This window comes from Charadrius vociferus, unplaced genomic scaffold, assembly GCF_000708025.1.
Source record: "Charadrius vociferus isolate BGI_N301 unplaced genomic scaffold, ASM70802v2 scaffold2475, whole genome shotgun sequence".
NCBI classification, from domain to species: Eukaryota; Metazoa; Chordata; class Aves; order Charadriiformes; family Charadriidae; genus Charadrius; species Charadrius vociferus.
In genome coordinates, this window is record NW_009648328.1 from 19,303 (window position 1) to 30,252 (window position 10,950).

At 42.6% G+C, this 10,950-nt stretch overlaps 2 protein-coding genes and 1 non-coding gene across 3 annotated transcripts in view; 2 read left to right on the forward strand and 1 right to left on the reverse strand.

The window, feature by feature from the left end:
• Positions 1–844: 844 nt before the first annotated feature.
• Positions 845–8,917, forward strand: LOC104286013 (PWWP domain-containing protein MUM1). The gene is made up of 13 exons (XM_009884547.1): positions 845–901; positions 1,169–1,260; positions 1,625–1,695; positions 2,117–3,142; positions 3,747–3,866; positions 4,295–4,365; positions 4,856–4,932; positions 5,455–5,515; positions 6,021–6,096; positions 6,220–6,270; positions 6,698–7,128; positions 8,504–8,592; positions 8,839–8,917. The coding sequence occupies exons 1-13, from the start codon at positions 845–847 to the stop codon at positions 8,915–8,917; spliced, it is 2,301 nt and encodes a 766-aa protein (XP_009882849.1).
• Positions 8,918–10,807: 1,890 nt separating this feature from the next.
• The window catches only part of NDUFS7 (NADH dehydrogenase (ubiquinone) Fe-S protein 7, 20kDa (NADH-coenzyme Q reductase)), a 5,340-nt gene continuing 5,197 nt past the window's right edge, over positions 10,808–10,950 (forward strand). Inside the window, exon 1 of the mRNA XM_009884548.1 lies at positions 10,808–10,829. Within this exon, the coding sequence (XP_009882850.1) occupies positions 10,808–10,829 (22 nt within the window). The remainder of the gene's footprint in view (positions 10,830–10,950) is intronic.
• On the reverse strand, positions 10,852–10,924 carry TRNAF-GAA. The gene has a single exon. It is a non-coding gene; the product is annotated as a tRNA-Phe (tRNA).

Genomic DNA, 10,950 nt, shown 5'->3' on the forward strand with positions numbered 1-10,950 from the left:
GGGCTTCGTGTCCCGGGGACAGGCCTCGTGTCCCGGCCCCGCCGTGCAGCACTAACCTCTGCTTCTTGCTGTCCTTCGGTGGCAGGACCGCCCCCCGGCCCGCCGGGGAGACCCCAGCCTTCGCCTTTGTAAGTGCAGGAGGATTTTCTTGTTTGTAACGGGCCTTACAAAAAGCCTCTCGGGTCTTTAGGAAGCGCGTGAGGACTCTGTGGCTGCTGCGCTGCTGGGGTTATAATTGTAAACTTCTCAGGTTATAATTGTAAGCTGCGTATAAAAATTGGCACAGCGTGGGGTAATTTGCAGGGTGTGACAAGTGGCCTCCGTTAGCGGGATTTGGTCGTAGGGAGCTGCAGAACGCGCAGGCTCATGGCAGCGTTTTCTTATTTATTTGTGATGGTATTTTCTACGCTTACACGTTCAGTAAGGCCTTCTTACGCTGCACAGCCATGGAAAGATGCACTATTAGAGCTAACTTTTGGAGAATGCATGCAGCGTAATGTTATTCCTCTAAAGGTGCATGGAATAATAGTGGCTCAGTTTAAATAAGTTTAATGCTAAGCAAGTTCTATATAAGTAATAAACCAGTGTGGCCTAACGCTAAGTGATTAACTTTAAGTGATTAATTTTATTTAAACTGGACCACTAATATTCCATATTCCTTTACAGTCCAGTGATCTCAAAGGTAAAATGATACATAACTATAATAATACATATTCTATTTAAGTCCTGTATTTCTTTAAAAGAAAAAAATGAAGATGAAAATGGACCAAGTGTTGGGTAACTCTTTTATTCCCTTTTTCTTCAGAGCACGCTGGAATTTTCCTTTTCTACCTGAAATACAGTCATGACAGATCAAGAGTATGTTCTTTGCACGTGGAAGAAGCGTTTATGGCCAGCAAAGGTAAAACAGATGTACAAATGGGGAAAGGTTTGTGGGCATAACTTAGAAATGGATGAATTGGAGTAGTAAGTAAGAGCTTCAAGTGAACTCGTATATACTTTAAAAAACAGCTTCTCTGTAGAGATCCTAATACTGCAGCCAGATGCCATGGAATATCAGTCTGTTCAGTGCTGTTTGTATAACAAAATGTTTTGATGTCAGATCTGTGCTGTAGTCTAACAGACTTGGTCAAGGATTTTAAATGTATGTTTTCCCTCTTTAATGTAGGTTTTGTGCAAAACTGGAGTTGCTGGGGAAACACCCGTTAATGATGCAAAGGAGACTTCTTTGAAAGTTGAAATACTTGGCTTGAAAGAACAGTTAAGTATCTTTGTTTCTGTTGTATGTTTGCACTCTCAGACATTTAAAAAAAAAAAGTAGTAGTAATTCCTTTATCTGGTGATATCGGTGAAATGAGATCATTGATTATGGAAGGCTTAGATGGCGAACCCAAAACCTGTTGCCTTTTCAGAGCTGGCTGTATGGTTGTCTCATAAACGGCATACTGTTAGCTCAGGCATTCTTCCTGTGTTTTGTTTTCCTTAACTTCTGCTAACAAGTGTGGGGTTGGGGGGGAAATACTGCAAGTTTATTGCCAGATGAAAGGAATTTCATGCTGTTAGTGGTGCTTAATGCTGTGCTGGTTTCAGTCAGCTATTGCATTAATGATTCTATGATTTTCAGGATTAGTGTGAGCTGTGCAGATGCTGTACCACTGAAGGAAGAATGTATAGAAAACATCGCCTCTAGCTTAGGTGAGGAGATGTCAAAACATTTGCTGCCTTGTGTATATTCTGAATGTAAATATACACAAAAACTCAACCTGGGGGACAGTAATGTATTTCACAATATATTTAATGAGGGTGGTTTTTTTGCATTTCTCTTCCCCTCTTTCCATTCCATCCATAAAGCTTGAAAACAGACTACACGTTATAGCAGCTACTTTTGCTCTTCCCTCATGTAGTGTCTTGGGAGGAATAGTGAAGAAGTGTGTGTGTGTACTTGCACCAAAATGGGGCGTTGGAAGCTTGTGCTTTGTGCATCCCTATATCCTTAGCCTGAAGATTCATTGGTGATTTAAGTGTTAAGTTGCATCTTAAACAAAAGATACACTATAAATAAAATCTTTTATTTCTTGTGTACAAAGAAAGCTTACTGCATGTTGTTCTTAATCAGATCAAAGGAATAATTCAAGTGAGGCTGTGGAAGAACTGAAATATCGTCGTTCTCTTAAAATTGCTCTGGATATTTTGAATCAAAATGTCTCGCCCAGAGAAGTACCACCTTCAGAAGAAGGACCAAATACTCAGTTATCCCAGGAGAACAAGGCAGGATCTCTCTCATCTACCCCCTTACGTAGATGTCGATTACTCTTTCACTCTAAAGAAAAGTTGGAGCCTGAGACTTCCAAGAAGAAAAGAGAACAAAAAAATAATGCCAATCTGAAGACTGATACAAAAAAACAAACCCAGAAAGCTTCCTTTGTTTTGGAGGAGAGCACTAAAGCAAATGAAAGAGGAGCAAACCCTTCCAAATGTCGTACTGGGGACTTGTGTAATACATCAAACTCAGATAGTCAAAACTGCAAAATACCAGAATCGGAATCACTAGCAAACCAGAAGAGAATCAAGCCTGGATTGTTGACGAAGTCCCAAATAGGAAATAAAGTCGCCCTTAAGCCAAAGGAGGAAAAAAGCGAGCAAGGAAGAAAAAGAAGAGGTGTGGGATCACCTGTATCGCATAGGAACAATTTCCCCAGGGATCAAGCCCAGCCCCTGGCTGAGGAAGGGTCTCCGCGCTCTGTCCCCTGCCAGTCTGACACAGTGGTACCTGTCAGGAGGACAAACACCAGAAGTCAGCCGAGAAGGACGTTACTGGATTCCTCTTCTCAAAGTGCCTCGGATGACTTGGAAAAAAGCATCAGTAGTGAGAGTGAAAGTCTAGCAAAGCAATTAAGTGGAAGAAAAAAGCCAGCCAGTTTAAAACGGAGTAATGGAGAACAAGAGACTGGTGTGACTCTGTCCCCGTACAGAAAAAGGAAATGCAGGAATTGCCCTGAACCTTCACCTGGGCCTTCTAACTGTGACACGCTTTCTGATGGCTTCCCCTCTCAGCTTAAAGAGGAGGAAAACAGGAATACTTCACACGTGGTTATGAATAAAGTGAAGCAGTTTCAGCTGCCTGACTTTGAGGAAGATGAAGGTGGGTGTTTCACTTGGGGGAGGGAAAAACTTAATCCTGTTTGGTTGTTGAGTACTGTTAATCATCTTGGGATGCTGCATTGCTTTTGTGAATGAGGTTCCTAAATTGCCGACTTCAATTCTGTTTGTTTTAAAGTCTTGGAGAAGCACAAAGTGCAGTCGCTTTAGTACTAGCTACAGACTGGTGTGGCCTTCAGGTTGTGTGGAGTTGTTTGGGGGTTTGCATTGAAAAACTGTACTTAGCAGTAATTCTTACCCTGCACTAGAGGACTTGCTAATTTCACACTTAGGTTTTTTTCTTTACTGCTATCTTGTTAGTGTTGAGATGAAATGATGTTACGTAAAGGAACAGGGTGGTACGGAGTCCTGAAATCAGCCTGTTCTTGTTCCCTTCCCTTTTTCATCTTTTATTCAGACTATTAGGCCTTTACTTAGGCAGAGAGTTGAGAGCGTGTGGTGTGACAGACCCTTGTGTTACGGTGACTCACATTGCTGTGGGATCACTTACACAGTTGTGTGTTTCGCCTGGTCTGAAGCTGATACTTTTTTTTTTTTTTTAATCACCATTCCACACTTACCAACGCTGGTGCTTGCTCCTTTGGCAGGACCGGAGTCGTCTGACCTGTCTTCAAAGATAGTTTCCCCAGAGAGTCTCTCTCGCCTCTCAGCTCTGGTAGATGAAGAGGAGGAGGATGAAGAACTTCCTAGCATTTTATCACATCAAGGTGAGCATTGGTGTACCTGTTAGGAGACTTCTTCACCCAAGATTAGTGTGCCCTTTTAGGGCATGTGTGCTTCTACTTTGCTGACAAGCTGTGATGATAAAACCAAACCTGTCTGGAAAGTGAATCCAGCTTTGTTCAAGCTTGGAATAAAATGCTTTTATTGGGTGTTCCAGAAAGGCTTTTTGAAACAGAACAAAATGCAAATGACTGTGAAACTGGGCAAGGGCGTAGGATTGAAATGTCCGAGATGCTATATTGAGAACTACCTGTGCTGCATTTTGGGGGGTGTGGGGGGATGCCCTGTCACCGTGGTTGAAACCTGTAGAGGCACTGGAGTGAAACTCCTGAGAGGAGGCTGATAAGAGAGGGCGAGCTAACTGTCTTGTCTCACTTCTTTTAAAGAAAAATTACTTTATTTTTCATCATAGAACCACAGTCAATTGAAGAGGGGATTCTGGTCTGGTGCAAATTGCGAAGGTATCCTTATTGGCCAGCAGTGGTAAGAACAGCTCGCTGCCTTCTTAGAGTGGTGTTGCAGGGGGTCTGATAAGGAGCAGCTTACCGAGTTCTTGAGTGTCTTTTGCCCTTCTTGGCTTTTGTAGAGCTGGAAATGGTAAACATCTTCTGGTAGAAGCATTCCAAAGATAATAAAAGCAAATTTATGTGTGATAAAAATGCATAAAAAAAATAAATGTGGTTGATTCACGTATGTTTATATTGGAGCGGAGGATTACATACTGCACCATTATATCTTGTGGTGTTAATTAGGGCTGCTGTACCCAGCTAATGAAAGAAAGAGGTTGGGTCCTTGTGCACTAATGAAAGCGCTCCGTTGGGGTACCTTGCTATTCTTGCCACTTAAAACTTAATTTTTCATATTTGTGGAACTTCCTTTAAGTATGGAGTGCACTGTATAGTATCAATGGAAAATGTTCCTGCTTTGAGTGTTAAAATTTTAGGATGCTAATGAGACTTTATCCTTTCAACAGGTAAAAAATGTGAAGCGGAAACACAGAAAGGCATGTGTGCTGTTTATAGAAGGGAATACAAATGACAAGAAAAAAGGGTAAATGTTGTGGATTCTGATCTGGTTCTGAACTTTTGGTTTCTTTCAGGCAGCGTCATGTGCTCTTTTCCTGGTACAGGGCAGTTACGCTGTCAGTTAAAGCTAAGGTTGATCTCGGAGGGAGGGACCAAGCAAGACGAGGGTTTGCAGGTCTGGGCTACGTGCTTTGTCATGCTGCCAGAGCAGCCAGGCTGGCGTTCACGCGAACAGCTGACGCTTATGTGACAAATAAAAAAAGGGCTGGGGACCCAGCTATTGGTGTTTGGGTTTTTTTTCTCACACGTGGTACCCAAACTTTCCCGAAACACAGGCCTGCCTTTAGTTTTGTTTTAAGACCAGGTGCTTCTCATTGTTAAAAGATTCCATGGTTTTAGCGTATTATGAAAACCAAAAGTAGTAAAACCTACATTCCTGAATTCCTTATGAAATCTGATTTCCAGGGAGGAGTAGAACTGCAGTAAATAAATAGAGGTGCAACTCAACTGCCTCTTTGCCCAAACTGTGTTTCTTTGTTTCATCCAGTTTCTCGGTATCTCTTAAGAGTCTGAAGCACTTTGATTGTGAAGAAAAGCAGGACCTCATAGTAAGTACTACCAGTGACACGTGACTGCACGTGTATATGTGTGTTGGGGGAAAATAAAGTTGTTTACATAATGTATAACTGACCCTGGGGGAGGAGTGTGGTGCAGCTGGCTTTGTTCATGGTTCTCTGTTCTCTTTCACTCTATTTAACAAAGTAATTAAACATAATTTGTGCTCCACAAAATGGAGAATAATACGGCAATGGGATCCCCGATTCCTCTCTCCGTCTCTGAGGCTGCTGCTCAGAATACCTGTGCAGGTGGAAGCCAGGCAGTAGCTTAGGACTCTCGCTGTGTTTTCACTCGTGGGTTTTCTACCTACGACAGAGCCGCTCTTGCGCTGCCTGACAAAGTGATGGCAGAAGTTGAATTTCAGGATAATGCAGAAAATGGCAACTAAAATTCAATTTGTTATCGTTAGCCATTTCTGTTACCTGGTTAGTGGCCTAGACCTACGAGCTTCCACAGGCTACTCTTTCAGGACTGTAAATGGCTCTTGTTTTGTAGGAACGAGCCAAAGAAGATTATCGCCAAGAAATTGAGTGGTGTATTCGATTGATTTCTGACTACCGAATTAGAGTAGGTAAGCAGATGAGTCGGATGATGTCATCCATTCTAATACACATCAGAAAAAAACACCAAAACTGTCAGCTTTGTCTCATAGGCTTCATTGAACTGATAAATAACCCCGTGTTGGGCTTTTTAGGTTGTCATTCTTTTACGGGATCCTTCTTGGAATACTTCGCTGCTGATATCAGTAAGTGACTTCGTTATCTTTTGTATTCTTCTCTTAGGAGGTGGGTTTAGCTCTAATATTTACAAATGTGTGTTGAGTTTGGCATCAGACCCAGTGAGAGGGGACTGTTAAAATCACTACACACCATTATTGCACTCTAAGGCTTTTCAGTCCCACAACAAAAGTTCAATAAATATTGATTGTTAAAGACAGTCAGGTGACTGGTTACTTCATGTTGCAGAGTTCATTTCAGAGTTCCTGGTAGTTTCAACTCCCTAATCTCTGGGTTTTGTTTTTTTTTTAAAGGAAAATTAAGATTTTTTTTGTTGTTGTTGTTTGTTTGGTGGTGGCTTTTTACGCTCTTCGGTAGGGGCATGTGTAAGTCTGTATGTGAGAAAGCCCCTTGTTTTATATACTTAAGTAATAATCATTGTGGCTTTTCTTTCAGGCTACCCAGTTAGGAAGGAAGGTTATCAAGGTTTGGCCCCAATAACCTTTCCAAACACGGCAGGGGAAGATGTTGAAGAGTCTTCATCAGAAACTTCCCCTCAGAAGCCTTCTAAGAAACTTCTTCCTGACAGAACAAGAGCCGCTAGAGATAAAGCGAATAAAAAGATAGTGGAGTTTATAGTGAAGACCAAGGGGGCCGAAGAGCATCTCTTGGCTATTTTGAAAAGCAGAAAACAATCCCGGTGGCTGAAGGAATTCCTGAATTCAAGTCAGTACGTGACCTGTGTTGAAACCTATTTAGAGGATGAAGAACAATTAGACCTTGTAGTGAACTACTTGAAGGATGTGTATCGCGAGATAGGAGCTAAAAATCTGCACCAAATAAATGGAGATGGAATAAAATTTATTTCGGATGTCCTTTTGCCTGAAGTAAGTAAACATGAAACACTGAGAAAAGTAAATGTTAAAGTAAGCAAATAACACTAGTGTTACGTGATTGGAGTTTAATGACTTACAGAGTGTTCGCTGGGAGCCGGGGGGTGTTTGAGCTGGACAGATACAGCTCAAAGGGCATAAAACTGCGTGGTTTTTATGTGTGTCTCAGGTGAAGAATATTAAAATCGGGGCAGGAGGCTCTTCAGCTGTGTTCCTGGGCTGATAATCAGAGAACAAATATGTTCACATTACACTTTGGAGAAAAGAAATAAATAAAGCCGCAGTATTAATCACTGTGTGCTTCCTGCGGGTGCTACGGCTGTCGGCATCAGGAGGCTGGCAGGGGGTGGGGTGGGATGGGAACCAGTGTAATTCTAAATGCTGATTCTTAAGTCGTTAGCACAGAACGGAGAAGGTTTAGGTAGTATGATGTCTTTAAAGGCAGAATGATGGCTTTCTGGTGTATTTTGATTACTTCTGAAACTCTTCAAAGCTTTGGGTGTGTTTTTTCTTCAATCTGGCGAGTCACCTCCGGGTTTTCTTGGGTGCTTTGTGTGTGTTGGGGGGGTGGGCTGTTTGTTTTTACAGTTATACTTTTAGATACTTGCTGTTCTTCCGAGGAACTTTCCTGGGAGAGCACTAGTAACTTCTGCAGAAACAAAATTATTGTGAAGAGTATCTTAATCTGGTTATAAAAATACCCTCCTGGGAATGTTAAATGCAATACAGTAGAGGGAGGTGGGGGGGAGTTTTCCTGTCCTTGAGAAAAACATCGTCATCCTGGAACAGGCCAGGAGTACACAGGCCTGCTTTCAGAGAGGGTTGGGAATGGACGCCGTGTCCCGCTCGTGCTGTTCTCAGGTGCGTTCTGGCGATGCAGGAGCCGATGCACCGCTGTCTCCTGCAGCACTGCGAAGGCGGAGCGTTGCACGTCACCAGGGCCGGGGTTCTGTGGCCTGCTTAGGAAGGTGCTTTGATCTGTGCTTAACAGTCGGTCTTTTTTTTGAAAGACAAGACTTAGGTCCCTCTCAACTAGTGACTCAAAAATAAAATCTGCCTCGATGGAACAAGACTTGTAGGTACCGTGTAATACTGAATTCAGTCACTCCTTATTTTCACGTGTAGTATACTTTGCACAGAGGTGTTATCACACCCTAACGTTGATAACGTGTTCAGGAATGTTAAAGGATGAGTTTGTATTATTTATTTAAGAACTTCCAGGTATAGAACAAGCAGTTTCATCCAAGTTTCCTAAGTGATTGGGGAACCTTATTCTAAAAACGTGCTCATCTGCTGAGGCAGTTTCGAGTCACTGGTTGTGATTTAGCTTTTGTTTCATGAGTTTTAAATGAACTAAATACTTTTATAGGCCATCATTTATGCGATTTCTGCTGTGGATGACATAGATTACAAGAAGGCAGAAGAGAAATACATAAAAGGACCATCTGTGAGCAAAAGGTATCTTTTTATTTTTAGTCATCTCTGAATTTTTCTTACTAGCTTAGTGTTTATATGGAAAAATGTGAGTATAAGGGCAGGAGAGTTCAGTATCCTCCTTCCTGTAAGGCAAACTTCCTCATTGTCTCTGTAACGAAAAAAATTAAACACGGGAAATGTTCTTGCTGAGTTACTGTAACACACTGCGAGCTGTTTAATGTGTTAAGACTATTATAAATGCAGGAATTCAATGTGTTTTGTTTTCAGGGAGAGAGAAATATTTGATGAAGAAATTCTAGGCAGGAAAAAGGGGAAGACCAAGCCAGCATCTGCAGACAGCGCCTGAGCAGCGGGACAAACTTTCCTGGCACGGAGTATATACAACAGAAGTGGTTATTTGCATAAAACATGTAATTCTTACTTTTTTAAATCCGTCTGTATATCTTCAAAGCTGCAGTCACTATAATGCTGTACTACGGTCAGCTGTGGCTGTGTCCTCAGCCCTGCTCCCCGTTTGCGTACCGGAGCTGTGCGCTGGTGCTCCGGGGAACGGGCGCTGCAAAGTGTGTGGGGACGCGGCCACCGCCGCCTCACCCCATCGGGGCAACTCGTGTGGAACCTGCAAAAACTGCCAGGGTTTTGCAGAGCTTCTTGCTGTAACACTAAGTTTTGTGTGAGTTATTTTGGCCAAACCTCTGACAAAGGGCAGACTGCTGCCCTCAGAAAAACACGTCCTGGTAAGTTGCATAGCTGTATATTGCCTGGAACTTCACTGTCACCAAATGTGTGCAGGTTTCCTTTCAAAAATGTTTCCAGCAGGTTGATTGTTTTTGCTTTACATGTCTCAAAGTGCGGGGAATAAAATTGGTAGCTAGTGATGCAATCGGAATAACAAAGGCTTTCTTTTTGTTGATAAGACAACTGTAAAATTGTGTGGAAAAGGAATCCAGTGTTTGCTTAAACGACAAAAAACATTCACTCTTCCATTTCGGAGGGAAACCGTTTTGAATGCTGCTTTAATGGTTTTTGAGGCCATGATTTTAGGAATACTTTTATTTTTTTTTCTAGGTGATTTAAATATCACATTTGATCATGGGTGGTTTCTCCCCCAGCTTTTGCTGATGGTGTAGCATATTGCAAATTGCCTTTGACAGACTTGTAGTGGTATTGATAACTGTTTAAGGATAAAAGCCCAATGATTAGTATTTTTCTATATTACAATGCGAATGTGATCTACTTGCTTGTCCAGTAGAGACCAAGATTGGAATTAAGGAAGAAGTTTAAATGTAAAGTTGGGATACAGACGTGTATTCCGGCTAGAGTAATTCTCTGGATATATTTTAATCGCATGTTCAATTGCTCTGTACTCTATAATGGGTTTCAATATGCATTTGGAATCCTCATGTGTGTTATTAAAGGGACGTTTATGAGTGCAGAGCTCACAGGGACAGGACCGGTGTATCACTGGGCGGTTCTTTCACACCTCCCGGTGACCAGGGGCAGCGGTGCTGGGACAAACATGCCTCAGGTGCTGTTCAGACCCTGCTCCCACACGCTGCACAGAGACAGAACTCGCAGTCGCCTTCCCCCTGTCCCTGTCCTCCTCCTGCCTTCCACCTGGTCCTGTCTCGTGTGATTCGATGTAGACAAGTTCTCGTTTTAAAAAAAACAAACTGCATTCTTCTGCCTGAGGTTGACTAAGAGTGTACCTTGTATTGAAGCACTCCAAAATGTTTACATCTTTAACAGCCAGGTGTTAGCCGTTGCTTACAGTACTCTCCGCACCTCAAGACTGGGTTCAGTCTTGCCCTGTACAGAATTATGTGGTCTTAAATTGATTAAAGTTGGATTAAGTGAACCATCAAAGGCTTGTCACTGCTTCTGTTTGAATATGCTCATTTATTTCAATTTCATTATTTTACATCAGGTGAAGATTATCTGTGTATCTAATAAAACTGTAGTGTCAGTTTCGCAGTATTAAACACAGGCCTGAGTACAAGAAAGCAAACTCACTGTTTTCTGTTATTATGCTTCGATTATGCCATCCCTGTCCCATTTTCATTGATTATTTGATCACAATTTCCTTCGCTGGAGCTGCCTCTGGCTCTATGCAGTGTCACATCCCTGCCTGCCCTGGGGCTAGGACACTTAAAAAAAATAAAAATCAGAGTGTGATTTAGGGCGGGTGTGGGCGCCGGGCGGGGGCTTTGGGGATTTTTGGGGTGGTTTTGGAGCCATGGGCGGTTTCACAGCCCGAGGTCCGGCAGGAAAAGGAACCGCTGCCGAAACCCGGGATCGAACCAGTGTCCTTTAGATCTTCATTCTAACGCTCTCCCAACTGAGCTATTTCGGCTGCACGGGAGCGCTCCGCCCCCCCCC